Source organism: Narcine bancroftii, chromosome 3, assembly GCF_036971445.1.
Source record: "Narcine bancroftii isolate sNarBan1 chromosome 3, sNarBan1.hap1, whole genome shotgun sequence".
Taxonomy (NCBI): Eukaryota; Metazoa; Chordata; class Chondrichthyes; order Torpediniformes; family Narcinidae; genus Narcine; species Narcine bancroftii.
The window spans coordinates 53740436-53764439 of NC_091471.1; the positions used below are offsets into that span (position 1 = coordinate 53740436).

General features: G+C 40.2%; 1 protein-coding gene across 1 annotated transcript in view; it reads left to right on the plus strand.

The window, feature by feature from the left end:
• Nucleotides 1-6166, plus strand: part of LOC138756681 (AT-rich interactive domain-containing protein 3A-like) — a 612036-nt gene extending 605870 nt beyond the window's left edge. Inside the window, 1 exon segment of the mRNA XM_069923069.1 lies at nucleotides 3485-6166. Coding sequence (XP_069779170.1) covers nucleotides 3485-3639 — 155 coding nt within the window. The 3' untranslated portion in view covers nucleotides 3640-6166.
• The last annotated feature ends 17838 nt before the right edge of the window (nucleotides 6167-24004 follow it).

Sequence of the window (24004 nt, forward strand, 5' to 3'; positions counted from 1 at the left end):
ATAATATAAACATAATTCATTTGAATTTACTAACTGATTTTAGTGTTTAATTTTGAACCTGTTGAGCCCAAGCTTTTATCAGGATTTTTTTATTGCATTCATTTCCATATTGTTGTCACTATGTCTTCTTTGGCTTGGCTTCGCGGACGAAGATTTATGGAGGGGGTAAAAGTCCACGTCAGCTGCAGGCTCGTTTGTGGCTGACAAGTCCGATGCGGGACAGGCAGACACGGTTGCAGCGGCTGCAGGGGAAAATTGGTTGGTTGGGGTTGGGTGTTGGGTTTTTCCTCCTTTGCCTTTTGTCAGTGAGGTGGGCTCTATGTGGTGAATTCATAAATGACATCATGTTCTTTCCAGACATGGTGAGCTGCAAGGCCTGTATTGCACAGTTTTTATATTATAGTGTAATAGACTCAAGCAGCATGGACATGTCCTTCGACCAAACTAGTCCATGCGGCCCAGTTGGCATTCTGGGCTAATTCCAATTGCCTGTGTTTTGTCCATCTTCCTCTAAGCCCCTCCTATCCATAAATCTGTACAATTATCTTTTGAATGTTGGTTATATGGTTATATAATCCACGCTGCTGAAGACCCAACTGCGCTGGGTGGGTCACGTCTCCAGAATGGAGGACCATCGCCTTCCCAAGGACGTGTTATATGGCGAGCTCTCCACTGGCCACCGAGACAGAGGTGCACCAAAGAAAAGGTACAAGGACTGCCTAAAGAAATCTCTTGGTGCCTGCCACATTGACCACTGCCAGTGGGCTGATATTGCCTCCAACCGTGCATCTTGGCACCTCACAGTTCGGCGGGCTGCAACCTCCTTTGAAGAAGACCGCAGAGCCCTCCTCACTGACAAAAGACAAAGGAGGAAAAACCCAACACCCAACCCCAACCAACCAATTTTCCCTTGCAACAGCTGCTATCGTGCCTGCCTGTCCCGCATCGGACTTATCAGTCACCAACGAGCCTGCAGCAGACGTGGACATACCCTCCATAAATCTTCGTCCGCGAAGCCAAGCCAAAGCCAAAGCTATATGGTTATTGTGCCCACTTCTACGGTTTCCTTCAGCAGCTCATTCCACATATGAACCACCTTCTGACTAAAAGAATAATCTCTCAGGTCCTCCAAAATCTTTTCCCTCGCACCTTAAAATCATGCCTTCTATTTGTAGAATCATCCTGCACTGGAAAAAAGACAGCTGGCATTGACTTTATCCATGCTCCTGATGATTTTGTGAACCCCTCAGCCTCCTTCACTCTAGGATTAAAGGCCCAGCCTATCCAACCTCTCTTTATCACAAAGCTTCCAGTCCCGGCAACATCCTTATGAACCTCCTCTGCACCCCTTTCAATTTATTGATTTCTTTTTAAAAATGAGTGACGACATAGAACATAACTGCTTCTTGAACTGCAGCAGTCTATATGACAAAGATATTCCCACAGACCTGTTAAAAAGTTTAATTGGCCAGAATATTGTTCCACTTGGAGTACTTGCTGGTGGTCCCATGTTTCCAATTTACTTGTCCTCGTAGGAAGTGTTGTCTTGAAAAGTTGTGCTGGCAAATAATGCAACCACAGCAGATAAAGTGAAAGTTTCTGGTGGTGTGTAGCATGCTTTTTTTTTATCAGAGCTGCTATCAGTCAGTCAAATAAAGAGAATTCCATCGCACTCCTCACCAGTGCATGGTCAGTGATTGGAAAATGCTTTGGGAAGCCACAGCAGGAGATAGCCTACATGTGATACCCAAACCTGTCCTGCAATTGCAGCCATGGTGAATGCTTCTGTAGTGGTGAACCTTGTGAATGCATGCAGAAACAAATTCCTTCTTTGGGCCAGAATGATCTTCACACACTGGCTTCTCTGAAACACCAACCTTTAGCATCCATTGTTTCCAGCAACATTGAGGCTTAGTGATCATTAGGAGACATTTGAAAACCGCTGGGAAAAAAGTAATTTGGCAAATTAGAAATTATTTACAGATAAAAAAATCTGTAAATCTCCAGTCTTACTGAAGTTTCTTGATCATGTTCTCAATCAAATGTTGCCTTGGAATCAAGGGCAACTCAATCGCACCACAGTTCTAAATTTCATCTCGTTTATTTTCATTTTTGAGGTAAAGAAGTTGCTAAAGTCAGATAGAACTTCAAAAATATTTCTTAAATGATGTGATCTATAAATGCCAACATTTTAATTGGCTACTTAGTCATCTGTTACACTGCATCCGGTTTACCCTGATATGACCCATGTTATGCTTTGACTGAGGTTCATCGGTGAAGTCAATTTGGTGGAATTCACAGAGGTGCAGTGAACAGCAATGACACTAGAACCCCATCCTGTGAAAATACATGGTGAATGGGCTCACTCTTTCCTATCATTAATTATTTTTTTGTTGTTTATCTGTCTTCTGTACAGAATTCTGACCGAGGTATTAGATTTTTCTCCTTTGTAGTAATATTGCCTTTGAGATGGAGGATTGTCCAACTTGAGAAAGTAAAACTAAATCCAGATCAATATTTCTGTGCACCACTCCGGAAGTCTGTTTTCTCCAAAGGTGTCAATGAAATAGGCTGCGTGCAGATCGAAGGGACAAAGAAGAATGAATAGTTTCTCATGGACTAGATAGGCTCCATATTCTGGATTCATTCTATCAGAGAAAATGATATCTGAGGATCAAATTTATTGCTTAGGACTCTGTTATCCAACCGAGAATAGAGGCTTCAGGGGGGATTGATGGGGCCTGTAAATGCGGAGGTATGATTCACTGATAGAAAGAGGCAAGAGCCTATTTAAGAATGCAAAGAATTTTAATGCAACTGTACATTGTAGTTAAGTTTCTGGCAATAAATTCTCATTAAAATTATTTGGAATTAGTGGGAACCTGCGGGCACAAAATGCATCACACATATGATTAACTCGGTTGCATCTGTTGGGGGTGGTCTTAACAGTACAGCTGGATGATCTTCAATAAAAATTGTGGAACATCCTCAAAAGTGGCATCCCTTCCAGGAAGAATCTTAAGCTCTGCCACTTTGATTCTCCATAAATCCTTCAGCTTAATAAGGCAATTTGTTTATAATAATTGACAAATTTGCAAGAAATTCAGCTCTTGCAAATGGACAACATCCTCTCAGAAAGAGTGCATATGCTTGAAAAGGCTTTGTGCCCTCTGATTTCATTGCTGACCAAGAAAGAATCTTGTCTATGTGGACCCTTGTGATCTTATGTTCATCTCCATAATAATGATCCAATAATTATTTTGTCTTTTTAATGTTCTTGAACATTAGCTATTCAGAACTTTAGGAAACCTACAAAATAAACTCTACCGTCAGACCTTTTGAGCTGTTCCCCATGACTTGTGTCGATCAGAAATTGTAATGGGCAGTTATTAGGAGGTGTATACATAAAATTAAGACGTGTGTATTTGTACATACCCATTGAATATCACTGAATTTTCATGACCTGTTTTTATTCTTCATGCAGGCGTTCTGTTCGCACGAAGGCCAGTCATTCCCGTGATGCCTGGCAGCAACGGGAACAGTAGCAGTTCTCAGGGCATGCCTAGTCCGGCAATAGTACCACAAGCCCAGCCTTCTTCCTCGTCTCATAGTCACACTCCCACCAGTTCTGCACCTTGAAGTCTCACCTACAGTCAGGAGACAACATGAGACAATACCCGAAGACTCTGGTGTTTTTTTTGAGAGTGTGTGTTTTTGCAAGGAAAATTTGCAACCAGAATATTTGCCGGTGAAGTGATGGAAACAAACTCAATCATGCATGAGGGTCACATTTACTATATTGTATAGTTAATCACTGTTGGACTGAACACCACTTAATTTTGTGTAAAAACAACAAAAAAATCAGTGATTTTAACTTGCGTAAATTTGTTGCTTTCTGTAAGTGAGTCAACACTTCTATTTTTAGATGGACATCCACCCAACCATAGACTCTTCAGTGAAGATGGCGATGAAATTGTGGATGACCATTTTGGTTGGACGTCCTTGTCCATGTAAAACTAATTTTTGTTGTGTTCTGCAGAGGGGTTCAATTTTTGGAAGATTTATTAGGTGAGGCCAAAAAGAAGGGGATAAAAGGAGATATGGATTAATTATATATACATCTTAATAATGCTTCATAATCTAAGGGAATTGATTACTTTGTTTCAGGAAAAAGAACTAGTACCATATACTGTAACTCAGCTTTAACCAAAGAGAGAAGTAGTTTATCAGGATATCTGACATCATATCACAGGGCTGAATACAACTATAAAATAAACATAAATATAGGAATGAACACATTGCAATATTTAAGAAAGGGAACAGTTTTTAAAAGGTGTTGTGTGAGCAAAAGAGAATCTTTAAAAAAAGGTGCTTCTTCATAAGGCCACAAAGAGAGAAAACAGCTTAGGATTGTTTCATATTGTGCTGGACCTCAAGAGGAAATTGCCACATCAGGCAAGAATCTTGGGAATACATCTGGGGCCTGACCTTTAACAAAGCTACAACTGTGTTACAGGGATCAATTCTGTCTTATCATCCTCGTCCTGTTGTTCACAATGATGGCTGCACGTCTGTCCCTGTGCAATGATAGTATGGAGATTTATGATTAAGTGCACAAAGAGAAAGAGAAAAAAAGCAGCAGGGCAGTTTTATCAATTAAGTGGCTTTATTGAATAGGACCAGATGATAATGTTAACAGTGATGCACTGACCCTGGCTGTTGAATGGAGTCAAGGGGGAGGTGGAGGTGTGTCTGTGCAAATTAATGCGGTCAGAATCCAACAACTCATTGCAAAGGCTTGTCAAGTCTATAGAATTTAGTCTGAAAGAAGCATCTTGCTGTTATATTGATTTTTTTGTCCTTGTCTTCTGATATACTCAAATGGCAACCTCTGCCTCTACCCCTGTCCATTTGCTATTCACAGATGCAGCCGAATACCTCGTGAATCTTCTAATTAACATTTAATGAGAAAGAAAAAAAAAGATGCTCATAATATACCTCATAGAAGTCATTTTATTTAATTTCTATTTTTATTGTAAAGCCACTTATGAAGCATTTATTTTCACCAATCACTGTCTTTTTTTTTATTTTATATTGTTGTACCAAAGAAGGGAATATTCTATTGTACACCTACCTCATTATTCTGAATAGCAGATTGTCAACTCCCAGTTGCATTATTAAGATCTTTGCAGGGTGTTAGGAAGGGAACAAGTTGCCATTAGCTGGAATTCTAGCCACCTGTGAATCAGGTTTAATGGTGGCTGCTTTTTTTTTTGCTGTGTACCAAAGATCAAGCAAGACATTTCACAAACTTTGTTGAACAGTGGCACAGTTCTGATAAATATTACTTATGTCCAATATGTGTTATTCACTTTGTTTAGGCTTTTTTGCAATGCTAATGCTGTAGGAGTTTAGATTCTAAAATGGCTTACTAGCTGTGTATGAAATTTTACTTTAATTTTCTTCTTGACTAATCCAGTGCATTAAGGGAAAGCTGGATTGTGGTGCTCAGGGTTATCAAACAAAAAAAAAGAGAAAATAACATGATTTTTATTGCCATTTGACTTCTAGTACATTTAGAAAATGCTACTTACTTGAAGCACAGGTGATTTTTCTCTCTGAATTGATGTCCATGGAATATGCACAATGGGAAAGGTGTGTTACTAAACAGTCAGCCAAACAGTTGGTTAAAATGTTCCATGCATTTGGATTTTCTGCCTGTAAAGTATGTGATTACTCACCATTATTATCAGCTGCGGCAGCACAATTTTTCTTATCAATTAAGAATTTTATATCCATTCATAGGAAAAAAAATATTATTAGTCAATTATTATTAGGGTTGTCTTACTATTAGGTAAATGAAACAATTGGTCAACATCAGTTGAATCACCCAGATTATTTTACTCACCTGATACTCTCTCCCTCCACCCCACCGCTGCCCCGCCCAAACTTCTGAGTGGAATTACACATTAATCTGTAAAATTAAAAAAAAGATTTTCAATAAATCCTGAAACCATCTTCTGGATTAGAATTTTAGAGAGGGAAGAGATGTTATATAAACAAATACATTGTCGAGAGTATGTTTGTGTTAAAATGGTGTTTTGCTTTGGCAGTGGAGTTATTCTTTGTAAACCAGTCAGAAATTAAACTGTAAATTTAAAGCGCCTCTTTAATGTGTGCTTTTCTTTTTGTTGTAAGCAATCATTCAACATACTAATGGATTTCCTGTAGTTGTTGAGGATTCGGTCCTCAATAAGGGTGATGAGATTTTCCAATGATAACCGATAGCTGTTTATTCAACCACATTTGGATTTTTTTTAATGTCTACCAAGAGATTTTGGGCTGTAGATTCATTTTTAGGACCAAATTCCTGAAGTTGAGTTTTATATCCATTTGTTATGCCATCAAACATTCAGTATGTCCAAAAGAGGACACATTTCTGCCTCAGAATCTTTGGTTAAAAAATCCTTCCAAAGGATATTGAATGGACTCTGAACATTCTTCATGTTTGAACCCAGGCACTCTAGATAAGAAACTAGAGAGAGATTTTTTTTTGTCATCAGTTGGTAGCATCATAACACAGTACCTCCAAAATTTGGAGATAATGGGCAAGAGCAAGAATTGATTTTTTTTCTATAAACTAACATACCTATATATTTTGAGCATTATGTCACTATTTCAGGTAAGAGTAACTAAATCGAAAAGGCAAGAGTTATTTAGTATTTTTGTAGTTTGTATCAATTATTTCTACTCAAAAAAATATATTTACCAAGTAAACCACAAACTACTGATAAGCTTTGCAAAGGGAGTGACTGGCGGTGTGAATTTCAAATCATTTTGGGTTCACTATTTTACCCAGTGTATTTGATATGTGCAATCAAGGAACATTTACAGTTCATCTTAAAAGCAATTCAGCTGAACCATTTTATTACATAATCTTTATTTTTTACCAATATTAGAGATTACTCATAACTCAATAATTTAGAATATAGCTTGTGTTTTCTTTGCCAAATTATATTTTATAAATACAGCATTGAATGTAACACCTTTTGCAAAGGATCCACAATATCACTTTTTTTAAATCAAGATGAGGTGCACGATTCCCTATTTTACTCCTGACATATAATGTGTGTTATCAGAGTCAATGTTTTACTGTGACAGTACCTTATCCTCGTTGGTCTTTTGGAAATATTTATAAGGACCTTATCCACTGCTTCAGATATTTCAATATGCACAGGAGAGGGTGCCCATGAGCAATACAATTGTGATTGCAATCTCCATTGCCTTTGCTGTTATATTTTCTAGGAGTTCTTAATGTGGATGCAGAATTGAGGTCAAATGAAAGAGATGACCAAGCAACAATCAAACAGCACAACACTCATTGTGTGCTTTTGAAATTTGAGAATATTGCACATTGAAGTGGAAGACAAATATTATAGAATTCAGTCCAACGCTGCCTAGTTAACATCAAGAAACATTCCAATTGAGAATGTGGCAATAGGAAGGTTGCCCATCATGGACAGGTGGAACTAAAATAGACTAGGAATGTCATCACCTGAAGTGCTCTTTGATCCAACTTGTCATTGTTACTCCACATCGATGAAGTCTTGCACAAGATTGAAATTGGAATATGTAATCAAGACTCTATTTGAAGCAATTTGTCAAGAACTAGGTGGAGTAAAAATCCTAAACTACATCTCAGAAATTACATCTATCTCAGCTAATATTAGTTGAAGGGTTTTGCTGAAAGGTGCCAAAGCAGGGTAGGTAAACCATTCTTAAAATAACTATTTCAGATTTATTGTCAGAGTACATACATCACATCACATACAACCCAAAAATTATTTTTTTCTGCGGGTCAGGCAGAATTACCACTTATTTGTAGTGCAAAAACTGTACACAATGTACACATGTTAACAAATAAAGAAATGTAAACAACTGACTGCAATACAGGGACAAGAAAAACAAAGAATAAAGTGCACAAGTAAGAGTCCTTAAATGTGTCCCTGATTGAGTTTGTGGTTGAGGAGTCTGATGGTGGAGGGATAGCAGCTGTTCCTGAACTTAGTGGTGCGAGTCTTGTGGTACCTCTTTCCTGATGGTAGCAGTGAGAATAGATGTGTGCTGAGTGGTGTGGATACTTGATTGTTTATGATCTCCGATGGCACGTTCCCCGTCAGTATTCTTGATGGTGGGAAGGGGGCTTCCTTGTGATGTCCTGGGCTGTGTCCACTACCTTTTAGAGGGCTTTACATTTGAGGGCATTGGTGACCTCATACTAGACTGTGATGCAGTGGTCAGCACACTTTCCACTACACATCTGTAGAAATTTTCCAGCGTTTCCAATGTCAAACCAAACCTCTGCAAACTCCTGAGGAAGTAGAGGCGCTGATGTTTCTTCACGATGCCCTCAGGTCAACACTTTTATTCTCCAATGGCTGGACTTGAAGAGATAGCAGAAGCTGCTGGTCCATATTGCCCTCTCCCCTTATTCCCTGTCCTCCCAATGCCCATCACCACCAGTCTTTCCTCAATAAGTCCCATGAAAGCAACAATTGGTTAAGGCCTAATGCTGACTTGCTAACAAGCCAGTCAGTGCAGATGATACAAGTACCAGTACAATGCATTTATGCTGCATTCTTGAATGACAATTATTTTAGGCCATTTGGTTAAATTAGAAGCTTGAAGCAAACCATCTGTCACAGTCAAACTGTTAAAAAAAAATTAGAGCCCACAATTTCCAGTTTTATTATAATTTCATGGAATCTTTCATACAATGATAAAAAGAAATTAATTCTGGTTTAACATGGACAATAATTACATCCAAAATGAAATTCAATGTTGACCTTTTTTTTTTTGAAAATTTTATTTACAAGTTTTTAAGTCATTCATTAATCCATATTAAAAATTAATTGTACAATATAAATCATAGATTCTAAATCATACTCACATATATTCAAAATTCATTGTACAATATCATGTATAAACTATATTTCAAGTTGACTTTAAAACCCAAGTCTATTCTACCCACCCACCTCCCCGCAACCCCCAATCTTCACACCTTTTAAAATTCATTCTCCTCTCGCAAAATAGGGCCCACTACTAACAACACTTCGGAAAAAAAATTTAGAATAGAAAGAAATCTTAGGACTAGTATCAAAACAAATGGGATCTTGTTCCCTTTACCAGATCTAAAAAAATCTCAGTGTGAATTTCAAAACTATAAAAAATAACACAAAATTGTAACATCACTTAAAATCTTTAGTTATCGTATTCCACACACACAAAAGCCTTATTATTATATTTGTTTTGCACCTTTCATTTTATCCCTGACACATTCCTTTCAAAAACCATTTTCACTTAATTCAAACAAAACCCACCCACCCACCCACCCACTCTGCCTCCCGAACACCCAGGCAAAACAATTTCGAAAAATAAAATTAAACAAGTCTTTTCTCAAAAGGATCAACATTAAAGAAATACAAATACACAGGAAGAAATAATATCATAATTCAAATTTGGCACCTTCAAAATAAAGATATATTCTTTCTTTTCTTCCTGTTTAAATGACTGTAAATTATTTTATTTTCCTGTTATAATTACCCGGGAGCTTCAAGAGGCCACTTCTTTCTTCCTCTACTTCACGTGACATCCCCAATATTGACGTTGAGGATTGTGGACATATTGGGATTTCCTGATTTATCCTAAAGAGAGAATGACTTTTAAGATTTTTTAAAAAGCAAATGATATATTGCATGTTTATCTCCTTACTTCTAGAAAGGACAAAGTTTCTGGAGTAAAATGGTTAGCTCCAAATTATGTGAATTCAAAAGAACAAAGAAATATCTGCTCAGTCAAGCTCACTCTGTATTCTGCTGCTACATTCTTTGAGGAGAAGTGTGTTCAGTAAAATTTAGATGCATTGAAATTAATAATAAAATCTAACTTCAAAGGAAATGCAGCGGGTAATTAGTTTAGATGGGAAATACTGGCAAATAGTGAAATAGCTATTGGAAAAGATATTGTGGATTATAGTTGTAAACAGATGGAACATCAAAGATAAAAATGAGGCACAATAGGAGAAATGGATAATCTGAAAGATGAGGGTACATTGGAGTCCTTCAAATAATTATTTTCCTCAATATTCACAGGAGAATAAGTGCCACAAATGCCAAATGCAGTAAACTGATTCTTCTGGGATCTGCTACGTCTCTAACAAATGCCAAGATAAAGATTGTGAGAAGATTAGGAGCTTATTTCAGAAATGAAGCATTTGACTTGGCTTTTATGCCTGCTCTCGAACAAGAGTGAAATGAATTAATAGAGGAAGCCTTCACAGACTTTCCCTACACATCATACTGAAATACAGAAATCTGGCAATTGAAGCCCCGATATTTTTGGGTCATAGAGATTGTTGAGCCAAACATTCGAGGCAAAATTTGGTTGCCTCGTGTGAACTGAGGTTTTAAATACAACTGCATGTTCATATTTGCCAGTCACTCCCCTGTGCTAAATTAGTATGTCCCAATGAAATTCCCATTTCAAATTGTCCTGTATCTCACACAAAGTTCCACATCCAAATTCTCACACCAAGCTACCATAACACCTGTAAACACACCTTTAACCGTTCATTAAGGCACCAATAGTGTAGTGGTTCACGCAATGCTATGACAGTGCCAGATACCCGGATTCAAATCCAACCTTGTTTTCCCTGTCTGTCTGTGTGAATTTCCTCGGGGTGCTTCAGTTTGCTCCCACCCTTCAAAAACGTACAAGATTGTTAGGTAATTAGGGTATTTGGATTGCATAGACTCATAGGCAGGAAGGGACTGTCACCGCGCTGTGTATCCAAATCCTGGAGGGATTAATTTTTGCACCAAAGAAACACAAAGGTATAATTTTGTTCAGGAGGTGTAAATAAATTGATGGGACAGCTCTGAAGCAGAATGACAGGATGCCCCTCATAACCCCCCAAAAACCCCACGTTATCTGAGAACCAGAACGAGGTGCTTGCAGGAGATATTGGATTCTGATGAATGCTGTGAGTTTATGAATAAGAAAATGTGAGGATTGGATGGATCACACGGACTGGGCATATAGTCACGTGTGTGCAAGATCAAGGTTTTCAAAATGTGCTTTTGGTAGCCAAAGTGAACTCTCAACAATGCAATTTGGGGTATTATTCCTGATCAAGATTATTTTATCTTTTTATTTAGTAGCTGAAATTATTAATTTGCACAGGGCTCAACTAATGAACAGTGAGAAGGAAGAAGGAACAGAAATTCACCTTGAATGGTCACTCCAATCAAACAGGCAAGTCTCATTTGTGGACTAGGGCTACGTGTTGCTTTGCCACTTTAGCCACCAGGGTTCAATCCTGATTTCTGGTGCAGCCTGTGAGGAATTTGGGCATTTTGCCTCTGATTGCGTGGGTTTCCCTGTTGCCTCCCACTTCCTGAAGACATGCAAGTTGGCGGGTTAATGGGCCTTGCAAATTGCCTCTTGTATGCAGCTGGGCGGCAGAGTCTGTGGGGAGTAGGGCAGAAGAAGAAGTAATATGATATGTGTACATGGTTGCATGATGGACGGTGCCAACTCATTGGGTTTAAATTTAAATTTATACATACAGCACTGCAACAGGCCTTTTCAGCCCACAAGTCCCTGCGCCCAAATACCCTAATTAACCTACAAAACCCATACATTTTGAAAGCTGGACGGAAACCAGAACACCAGGAGAAAACCCTGGCAGACGCGGGGGTATGTACAAACTCATTACAGACAGCGCCGGATTCAAACCCAGGCCATTAGCATTGTGCTAACCACTACACTAACAGTGGCACCTTATTTGTTCCCATTCTTTGCAACTCAATGCACTATTTAACATTCAGCTTCGGGGAAGTTTTGGGATAGAGCAGTCAGTCAGAATAAAGTGGGATGGCTTGCTCAATATTGTTTGTATTGTAGCGTGCATGCTACTGTGAAGTGTGGAAAGAAGACACACACACACACACACACACACACACACACACACACACACACACACACACACACACACACACACACACACACACACGAGGAGTCTGCTTATATTCACTGCTCGCTGCTGACATCGGGAGTGATGTCACAGCAGCACCAATCTCTGATTGGGCAGCATTTCCACCATTGGTTGCTGTTTCCCGCCATCACCTGGGACAAAGGTCGTTGGCCCCCATGGGGTCTACATAGTTTGCTCATTTGTCAGCCATTTTGTGAACTGGGTCCCAGTTAGCGGGCTGCTACACGACCTCTCCAGCACCAGTGATTTCAGTGCTTTCGGTGGCCTACCTCTGTAGAGCGGGGATTGCGGCAAGACTGGTTGGCTAATATCCAGGTGTGCTGGTTTAAGGTGGTTGATTGTGAAAGCCTCTTCCTTTCCACCGATATACACCACACATATCAACCCTTTGTGCCTAATTATTTTTATATGGCCCCTCACACAGCCATGGCAGAGGTTTTCAGTGTGCCCTCTCCGAATGAAAAAGTTCTCGCAGGTTTCTAAGTCTTTGGGGATACAGGTTTTGGCCTGGCGGATGCTGCGGATGTCCTAGAGTGCCCAGTCTTCCCTCAGCTTAGTCAGTGAGGCTGTGGGGTCCTCTTGGACCTCGGCAGTGGTCAAGAACTCCTCCGGTATTACCAACAGTGCACCATATACCATTGCAGGGTTATTGAAGTCATCTTTCAGTGCAGTGCAGATCCCCAGGAGGACCAAGAGCTGTAAGAACCCTATACTCTCCCCAGCTCTTCCATTTTTTTTTAATTCCCCATTTTCGAGGGTGAGTTTCTTGGGAGGGGGGTGGTGAAGGTGACGCATCCTGATGTGCAGCAGTATTCCCTCTGTGACAATATGGTGTCTTACCCCTGCTTCAGCTAGGGAGCGGAGAACTGCGGTGCCATGATTGAAGGGAACTATGCTAGGATCTGCGTGAATGCGTTGATGGATAGCGTAACAGAGTCGAGGTGGGGGGGACAGCAGGTAACTTGGCTTCCTCCAAGAGCATGATCTGAAAAATTCTGGTGTACACCAATTGCCACCCTTTAAGGTCCACCAGCAGGCCATGGGCTTGCAGAAGTCTGCTCCAAGGAGTTGCGCCGCAGCCGCAACCATGAATGTCCACATGAACCAATTGCTGCTGAAGCAGAGGGGGATAGAGTAGGTACCAAACATTCGTATGGTGATGCTGTTCATTGCAGTCAATGGCAGATCTGGTTTGCCGTTCCGGGAGTCGTAGGGTGAAGGGGGAAGAGGACATTTATTTTGACATCAGTGTCCACAAGGAAGCGTCTTCTAGATAGAGAGTCCCACACGTGGAGGAGGCTGTCATGTTGGCCAACCACTTCAGCCATTAACGACAGTTGGCCATGGCGTTTCCCTGAAACGGACAGGGTGGGCAGCATCAACGGGCCCCTGAACTCCATTGTTGATGATAATAGCAATACTTTCGGGTCGGGGGGTCCACTTGCCTCTCTGTTTGCTGTGGCCTTGTTGCCGGCTGTGTGTGAGGCCTAGTGACCCATTCCACTGATGTGCCATTTACTTTGCTCGTTCGTCCGCCTGCCTGTAACTTTCCTGGGGTCACCCAAACCAAGCATATACAACAATCAGGCAGTGCACTCGCGACATGAGAGCCTGAAAGTGCGGCTTAATAGCCCTTTGAGAGCATCGTATTTGCCTTGCTTCGGAGGCTGCCATAGGAAAACCATGATACTTACTGCCACTTCCTGGTTAAGCAAGTTCACCACATAGTAGTAGTGGGGGTCATCGGCGTTGATCGGTCAGAGGTGGAACTGGGCCTTGACCTGTTCAAACCACATGTGTGGCTGCAATGCCCAGGAAGTCGGCAGCTTCAACAAAACTGCGTGAAGAGCTGCTTGTTCCATCAGCTTCATGTCCAACTGCCAGTTGGACCTGTCATGGTCACCGATGTAGCATGCATGCTCCCGCAAAATGTGGAAAGCAGACACACACACAAGGAATCGAAGTCGAGGACTGATTTATTGCACTGGCACTTCTGCTCATTATCTCTTCTCGCTGCTGACATTGGGAGTGACATTATGGCAGCGCCGATCTCCAACTGGGCTGCGTTTCCACCGTTGCTCGCTGTTTCCCACCGTGTGGATGGTCACCTGGGACAAAGGTTATCGGCCCCGCAGGGTCTGCGCGGTCACCACATTCTGGTTGCAACTTGGTTATCTCTCTCTCTCAACTTCAGCTTTGTCATTTTGACGGGTTTTAGCTGATAATTAATTATAATTTTTAAAAACTATCAAAGGTGCTAATCAATTATTTTGAGCTCAAGGAATTCAACACCGTTCATATCTGGTTTAATGATTTTGTATTTTGACAGAATGTGCACAAGAAAATCTTTATTTGATCACTGAGATGCCAAAGCATAAAAGTCCATTCCCTTCCTTACAGGCTGCAGAGATGAACATCCACTTTTATTATAGACCTCCCAGGCACTGAATCACAAGTAAACCATGAATCACAATAATACTAGTTGATAAAGAGCTAGATCTTTGGTATAAGCAGTTATGGTGATTGAAAGTCAATGAAGGTCTCAATGATATGATGCTGCTAGGCTCGCTGAGTTGCTCCAGCAGACTGTGTTTAGTAAGAGGATTCTCTTTATTCGCTTGAATGGCAGGGAGGCACAACTTTCTGAGATTCTGAGTCAACTACTGTTATCTCATCGCAAACTTGATGACACTGTGGGAGCTGGATTTAGCAATGCAGTTGTTGGTCAGTAGTTGAAAAGGAGTGGGCTGAGTATATAATGCAAGTGCTCAGCGTGACAGTGCTCAACAATTTGCTACCAACCCAGTCAGACTGTGGTCTTTCCATTAGGAAATCCAGGATACAATTACAGAGAGGGGCGCTGAGTCCCAATAAGTACAGATACTCCACCAGCCTTGGAGAATGGTCGTATTAAATGCTGAACTAAACAAGCCTGGTGTACGAGGTGTTGTTCTCCAGGTGGGTCAGGATGGAATGAAGTGACAAGGCTAAAGCATTGTCTGTGGAATGATTTCTTCCATAGGCAAACTGAAATGGGTCCAGCTTCTCTGGGAGGTGTGCTTTGATGCATTCCATCCCAGACATTCAAAGTGTTTCACAATGGTGGAGGTCAGTGCCATAGGATGGTAGTCATTGAGGTGTAGAATTTGATTGCAATTAATGTAAACTTTTAACTAAACGCAATAAAGTGTTAATTCTGAGTGAGTAACAGATAAAGTGAGTGAAATGTTTCAGATCTCCACTCTAAATTTTTCTACAAAAAAATCCTGACCTACACGTTTTGACATGGGGCAGTTTATTCTTCGAAAACCTTCTCTGAAATCATTCTGATCTTCAGAACTATTAGGTAGTTTAAATCAGGAGAGCGGAGAGACACAAGTAGGGCAATTCTGGACGTATGAAAGAAGTAAATTATTGTAAGTTTATAGAAGAACTTTGCCAGATAAAGGTTAAGTTAAAGCAGTTCACTTTGCCCTAGGGAACTGTATCTAGTACAATGTAACTAAGTAGTAATGAAGAGATAGCTGTATTGGAACATCATTTCGTGACAACATTTCTCAGAAACTGATTATCTGATCAACAAGGCATGTTGTTAAATACATTTGTAACTGTTACTGGATCAACTGAAATGGACAAGAGAGCTTTGGGTGACAAGCTGATGTTGCTATTTTTGCAGGAGATAATTGGCAAACCACTTGACATTTGGATCCTTGGCAAAAGACACAGTGAGGCTGATATTTCACCTTTTAGTAAAGAAGAAGCAGAAAGGCATGCTTTCCCCTATGACTAATGAATCATTTACAAAATCACAACAATCCACAGCTTGGCTATATGCAATTTCTCAGAATAAGTGCTTATTAGTTACAATGGAGGAGATCATAATAAATCTTGTAATGCATTTTAAACAGGAGGAAATTTCTGACTCTCAATAGTTTCATGTTAAATTATACCTGGTTTTACCATTTCTGGCAGCTGGTCTCTTTCCCCTCTCAGTTTAAATCTATGCCCTCTAGTTCTGCATTCCCTTACCCTGGGAAAAATACAATGACTATTTACCTCATCTATACCCCTCATGATTTTATAAACATCAGTAAGGTCCCCTCTCACTATCCTATGCTCCAGAAGGAAAAAAAAAATCCCAGCCTGTCAACCTTCTACTTATAATTCAGTTCTGGTAGCATCCCTTTCTGTACCCTTCCAGCTTAATGCCACCTTTTCTATTGCTGGGTGACCAAATCGGTGCACATACTCCAAGTGTGCTCTTGTGGCACACGGAGCTGCTTACAGAGCTAGCCATCAATTGTCTATAGTTGGTTATTAATTTAGTATTAATAATTAGTATTAATTATAGTTGGGTCTTTCAAGTAATCTCAAGCTTGAGCAGTCGTTCTCAACCATTTTCTTTCCACTCACATACCACTTTAAGTATTCCCTATGCCATAGGTGCTCTGTGATTAGTAAGGGATTGCTTAAGGTGGGATGTGGGTGGAAAGAAAGAGATTTGAAAACCACTGTTTTAATTGTACCTAATTGTCTTGCATGGTTTCAGATCTCCAAAGGAAATGGGCCAATGACAGTTTTTCTCAAGCAAAATATTTCAGTAACAATTGGGTCCAGAGCAATAATTCTCATCCTTCCCTTCTCACTCACATCCCACCTTAAGCAATCCCTTATCACAGAGCAGCGATGGCATAGGGATGATTTAAAGTGTGTGGAAAGAAAAAGGTTGAGAACCACTGATCTAGAATCTTCTCAACCAGATCTATCAATCCATATTGTGAATGGGTTCCATGACCAAACCTTCACAGCCCTCTAGTGTGAAAATTTTTTAAAAATCCTTTAATAAATTCTCCTCATTCTAATATTAAATAGCCCATCCCTTATTCCCAGGGTGAAAATTCTGGTTCCAGGGAATCAGCAAGTGGAAATCTTGATCCTCCATCAACCCCATCGAGTACAGAAAAAGTGGTCACTTTCAATGAGATTTCCTCTCATCTGTTTGAATGCTAGAGTGTACAGGCCCATTCCACTCAATCTATTCTCACATGGCAAACCCATCGTCAGGAATTAATCAGTTTATTTTTTTTATGCACTCCCTCCATATCAAGAATACCTGCTATTAGTTAAGGAGCCCAAAACTGTACACAATACTCCCAGTACAGACTCACCAAGGTCTTACATAATTGTAAAAAGGACATATTTATTACTGTACTTACCTAATGTTGCCAGCATACAGCCTTGAAGCAGATGGATGGCTGGCTTTTATTCATATTCAGGTGGTAACTGGTAGTATGTGACAGGCGCTGAAAGGGTGGGCAGCTTGCCATTGAAAATCGAATGAGACAAGTGATTAAAGCTTGTGCTAGGGAAGGGGTGTGCTCTGGTCCTATGCTGATGGAGGGAGGGGAGAGACTGAAAGCCATATTGAGAGAAATTAGAATAATAGAATATCAGTGCAGGATAAGGTCACTCACCACCACCATTCAAAATTATCATAGCTGAGCATGTGACCCTATTCCTGTTTTCTCTCCATATCCCTTGATCCCTTTAAATTTAAAAGCAAGTTTTAATGATACAGTATGGTCAGAAACAGGAAGGAAATGTTCACTCTATTGGGACTAGATGATAGACCCCCAAATATCCTTTGGGACACTGAGGAACAGATATAACTAGGCAGATTTTGGATAGGTGCAAAATAACAAAGTTGTTTTTAATGAGAGACTTCAAGTTTCCCAGTTTTGATTGGCATCTCATTACTAGAAGATGGCTAAATGGGACAGAATGGGTCAGGAGTGTCCAAGAAGGATTCTTGTCAAAATCTGTAGACAAGCTAACTGGAGGAGTGGTCATGTTGGTTCTAGTTCTGGGTAATGAATCTGGTCAGGTGACAGACCTCTTGGTGGAGGAGCATGACCGTAACCACAATTCCCTGAGTTGACATAACTATGGACAAGAATAGAAGAAGACAAACTGGTAAAGTGTTTAATTGGGGAAGGGCTAATTATGAATAGATTGGGTAGGAACTACCTAATTGCAAACAGATGCTTTTGAGAAAAAGCATAGAAGTAATGTGGAGGATGTTTAGGGACCACTCACATGGGTTCTGCATAGGTTTGTCCTATTGAGGCAGTGGGAAGATGGAAGGATAAGAGAACCATGATGGACAAAAGAGGTGAGATAGCTCGTTAAGAGGAAGAATGAAGCTGAGGAAACTAAAGTCAGGAAGGGCTCATGAGAATTGTATAGTAGCAGGAAAGAACTTCAAAAAGGACTTAGAGCAAGAAGGGGTAATGAGAAGGTCTTGGCAAGTAAGATTAAGGAAAACTTTCAAGCATTCTATTCATTTGTAAAGAATGATGAAAGTGAAGGTAATGGGAGTGGGTGGGGGGGGGTGGAAATGTGCTTGGAAACAGGGGAGGTCCTAAGTGAATAAACATAATGCTGGAGAAACTCAGCAGGTCAAATAGGGTTCTTTATGTAGCAAATGTAAAAATACATAACTGATGCTTCAGGCTTAAGCCCTTTGTTACAGAGTTCTCAGTTTTGTATTGGCCGATGTGTTGTGTGGTTTTATGTTGAAAAGTGATAGTTTGCCTTAGAGAGCCAGGGTGAAGGTGGACTGCTGAGAGAGTGAGAGACAGACTGAGCATATGCAGAAAATTATAAAAAATTCTGGATTTGGATGATAAACCACCACTGAGTGGTGCTGAGGAGTGGAAGAAGGCCCAGAGCATGAGTCATGGTCTGGAGGACAGTTTAGAATGTCGGGATTTCAAAAAGGACGAACATTCCGATGGCAGCCAGAAGCCAGTTGTTCCTCTCTCTGCAAGCAACACAATACAACTTCAAATTTTGTGCTCTCTCTCTCTCTCTCAAAGATCTTTTGGCTTCAGTTTACCAAACAAACTGAATTTTGTTTATGATCTTTGCTTCGGTTGAGATTGAAGTTTTGTAAGTCTTGTGTGTTTTGTGTCTAAGTTTTTCTGTGGACTGGTTGGAAATATTACTTAGACTTTAATTACATATGTTATATTTAAGCTGGGGAATTTATTAGTTTGACACTTTATAGAAATTTGCATAGTAATCAGTGGGCATTGTTATAAAGGGGGGGGGGATTTTAAATTAAAGTTTGAAGGTGAATTTTTGTTAATAAAGTAATTGTTCATCTTTACCCCTGTGTAATATGCCTTCTTTGTGGTTGCTGGTTTGATCTTGTAACACCTTCATCAAGGTGTGGAAAAATGTTGACAGGCATCCAAATAAAAGAGTGGGGGGAGGTGTGGTCACAAAGGCAGGAGGTAATAGGTGGAGAAGAAAAGGAGGAGACAGCAGGGATCAAGGGGAGGAGGGACAGCTGGGTGAATAGAGAGGGAAGGGGGAGGAGAGCTGGAAAGGAGAAGGAAAGGGGAGGGAAGCCAGGGGTGGGCGGGCGGGCTAGAGGAGAGCAGGTTGCAGAAACTGGGGAAAAGTTGATGTTAATGCCATCTGGCTGGAGAGTGCCCAGATGGAGAATCAGGTGTTGTTCCTCTAATTAAAGGATGATCTTGGTGAGATTGTACACAAAGCCATGGACAGTCATGTGAGTATGGGAGTGTGACACAAAACTGAAATAGTTGGCTACTAGGAGGTTTCTGTCACTGGTGCAGATGGAGTAAAGGTGCTCAGCGAAGCAATTTCCCTCTCTGCGCCCAGTCTCTCAGATGAAAAGAAGGCCACAAAGGAAGCACCAAATGCAGTAAATCAGTCCTGTAGATGCACAATTGAAGTGCTGTTTCACTTGAAAGCCCTTCTTGAGGCCCAGGACTGTGGTGAAGGAGAAGGTGTAGACTCAATTGTGGCACTCCCGCAGCCACTGAGGAAGGTGCCAGGGTGGGCAATTGGTGGGAAGGGATGAGTCGCAGAAGGCAGAGAGGGGAGAAAAGGGGCGGATGCATCTGGAAGTGGGATCCTGTTGTTAGTGCTGGAGGGTAATGTATTAGATATAGAGGCTGGTGAGGTAGTAGATGAGGACAAGGGGAATTCTGTGTTTGTTGCATCTGGGGGCAGAGGAGGCCAGGGCAGATGAGTGGGAAATGGAGGAGATGTGGGTGAGGGCAGAGTTGATGGTGGTTAAGAAAGAGGAAATGCTGGATCTTCTCAAAAACATTTGGATTGAAAAGTCTCGAGACCGGGTGAGATATACCCCTGGTTAACATAGTAAGTGAGGAAAGGGATTGCAGGGACATTGGCAATAATATTTGCATCCTCCCTGGTCACAGGGAAAATGCTGAAGGATTGAAGAATGGCAAATGTAGCCCAGACTATTGGGGAGAAGTCATAGGGACAGAATTTATGAGCATTTGGAAAAGCATCATCTGCTCAGTGATGCTATAATAATGGTATCAAGGAACATTAAGCCCATGGATACTTAAACTGATCATGATGTCAAATTAAATTTTTCCACTTGACCATGAAATATAAAGACTCAAGTTCATGTGATTAATTCAATGCAACAAATTTCAGAGGGAGTTTTAATGTAATGACACCACAAGACAGGACTTCTGGCTCTATATTCAGTCAATACGTTTAGATGTTTAATATTTGTTTAGAGTTATTTTAGGGGCAACAAATAATTTCACTTAATTAAAAAAAACTGTACCAACTTAAACAAAAGAATCACCAAAGTTGAAAATTGATGCAATTTACACAAATGCAATTCAGAATTTTCTTGCACTCGAGTTATATATTGCTTCTTTGATCAAACTATAACAATTAATCATAATGTAACAAAAGGTAAAGGCAATAAAATCAGTGCATCAAACTCCTAAGGCTTTTGATGTTACAGTCTGGCAGATGTGTTGCATTTACTCATTATTTCACCTAGTAATTGTGATGTGATCAATAATATTCACTGTTTTCTGATGAATAACAAAAAAGAAAAGTCATTCATTAAGTCAACAATGAATGAACAGAGACCATTGCCATCTATAAGTGATTAAAAAAACTCACACCTAAAATAATTATGATTAATTTTTACTGTCCCTTTAGAGATTACTTCAGAATGTCTTTACTTACATGCTAAGTACCAGTTATGGAAAGTTACAACTGTGAAAAAGGCAAAATAACAGAAAGGCCTGAGTCCTCAGGTTTGCTAATGGATTTGCTCTAATGCTCATTCAAATCATGGAACTGTGAGTATCAACAGAAAGAGATAATGAATATTGACAGAGAAAAGCAGGGGAAACTTTGCCGTTTCTGGAAGATCCATGTTTAAGAGAGACGTTACTTTCAGTGAATAAACAACAATGGCCACATGAGTCAACTTTAAAGGCACAACTTGTAACATGTTAAAGTTTGGCCTATTTCAGGCATTCTTTCTTTTTTTAATACTTTATTTATGAAAATATATAAAATACATAATAAAACAAACCAACCACCCCAAAAAAAGAAAAAAAGCTATATACCCACTCCCCTTAATCTCCCCACAAAAACTCCCTCTATCAAGGGAGAAAAAAACATATATCAGTTATTTATTAATTAATGCGGAATGTGCCAAACCTTTACATATTTGTTTACAAAAGAAAACACACAACACCAAAAAATAATTACTATTATACTTCCAAACATATATTTCAGATATGGAGACCACATCTTCACAAAAAAATGAATAATTATTATGTAAATTATATGTTATCTTTTCCAATCAAATACAAGCTTTCAATTCATTATGCCAACGACTCATATTTAAATCCACATCATTTTTCCACGTAATTGCAATACACTTCCTAGCCACTGCTAATGCTAACCAATTAAACTCAGTTTGAGCTTTATCCATTCTTAAACCCATTGTTAAAGTTGTAATATACCCCATTAAAAAAAGCAGTGGGTCTAACATTAAAGTAATCGCAAACAAATCCTCCAAAAACTCTTTAATTTTTGTCCAAAGAGACTTAACTTTGTCACGTAACCAGACAGAATGGAAAAAAGTACCAATTTGAATCCCATAACAAAAACATAAATCTGAATGACTAAATCCATATATTTTCAACTTTTCCAGTGTTAAGTACAACTGATTTAGAAGATTATAGTTCACCAAATTATATTGTACATTAATCAATTTAGTCACACTATCTTCCCACATTCTTCTTGGGTTAATTCTAAAAGTAAATCTTTCTCACATTTAATCTTTGATTTTTCTAAATCTGGTTTAGCCATTTTCTCTTGCAACAAAGAATACATTTCTGAAATAAATCCCTTTTTTGCCCCATTTACAATTAAATTTTCAATAGTTAAGCATTCTTTCTTTCCCTCTCTTCTCTCTCTCTCTCAATTGGATGCATCAATTTGTGATGGCTAATAAATATACAAATGGAGAAGACATTGCCCTATAATTGCTCAGATTGGTTCATTGATCAGGATGTCAGATTTTCACTTTGAGCAAATGAGCATTACTTGTCCCAGATCCACCCTACTTAATATTGGAACAACTCTGCACATTAATTCATTTACTGAAAACTGTTCTACCATGGTTTCAAAACAGCATGTTCACTTTGCCACCAGAGGATAGAACACCTTAGATTAGGTGTACACCAATGTTCCTGGTATATACAAGGCTGCCCCTCACCCCCACTTAGTTACTTGGATCACATATCTGTCCTGCTAACCCTAACATATAGACCGCTCGCAAAACCAACAAAGCCAGATTGCAGGGAAATCATGACATGGCCAGTGAGGGTGGGGGTGGGGTCAGGAGTACTACAGGAGTGCTGTGAGACCATGGACTGGAGAAGTTTCAGGGATGTGGCCACCTACAATGGCTATGTAAACATCAAGGAATTGTTGACTGGTTATATTAGCAAGTGAACTGAGAATGTCATGGGGATCAAATACTGGACAACTAGGGCTAACCAGGAACCCTGGTTGGATGCAGAGCTCTGTACTCATCTCAGAGCTCGTGATGCTACCTTTAGGACAGGAGACAAGATTGCACCAAGATCAACCAGGGCTGAACTCTCCTGTGCAATCTGGAAAGCAAAGCTTAGGTATGCATAGAAGATCCATAGTCAGCTGTGTGACTCAATCCACACAAGGCATGTATGGCAAGGGATCAAAACTATAATAGACCACAAGACAGCCTTACAAGTCAAAGACAGCGATGCCTCCCTTCCAGACAGACTGAGTATCTGTTATGCATGGTTCGACGAGAAGAACAGGCTGACACCGAAAAAGCTTCGTCCCAATTATCAGGCCCCTTGCGTAGCCACAGCTGAGGTGAAGAGAACCCTATCCAAGATGAATCCACACAAGGCAGTGGGACCAGACAGCATATCCAGTCAGATAATGAAGGACTGTACAGAACAACTGATGAAGATTCTTACATATTATATCATTGCAGCAATCCATTGTTCCAACGGGGTTCAAGTCAAGCACCATTACCCAGGTACTAAAGAGGGTGACAGTGACAGGCCTCAATGACTACTGCCCAGTGGCAATGACCTTCACCATAATGGAATGTTTTGAGCCTCTGGTGATGGAACACATCAAAGGGCACCTCCCTCCCAAAGAAACTGGACCCATTTCAATTCAGGAGCTCTATTGAGAGCATCCTAGCTGACTGCATCACAGTTTGATATGATTGCTGTAGAGCATCAGATCAGAAGTCAATCCATAGGATCATAAGAACAGCAGAGAAGATCATCAAGGTCTCCCTCCCCTGCCCGCTATCAAAATGAGTTATCAGGATCATTGCCCAAAAAGGGCTTGCAAGAATCAGTGAGGATCTCTACCATGCAGCATCTTCCAGCTACTCACATCTGGAAAGAGATACAGGAGTATCAGGGACATTCTCCCCGTGTCTACATGGGTTTTCCCTGGGGTTTCTGGTTTCCTCCCACCCTTCAAAACATAGCTTAGTTGGGTGGCACGGGCTCGTGGGCTGAAAGGGCCTGTTACCATGCTGTTGTCTAAATT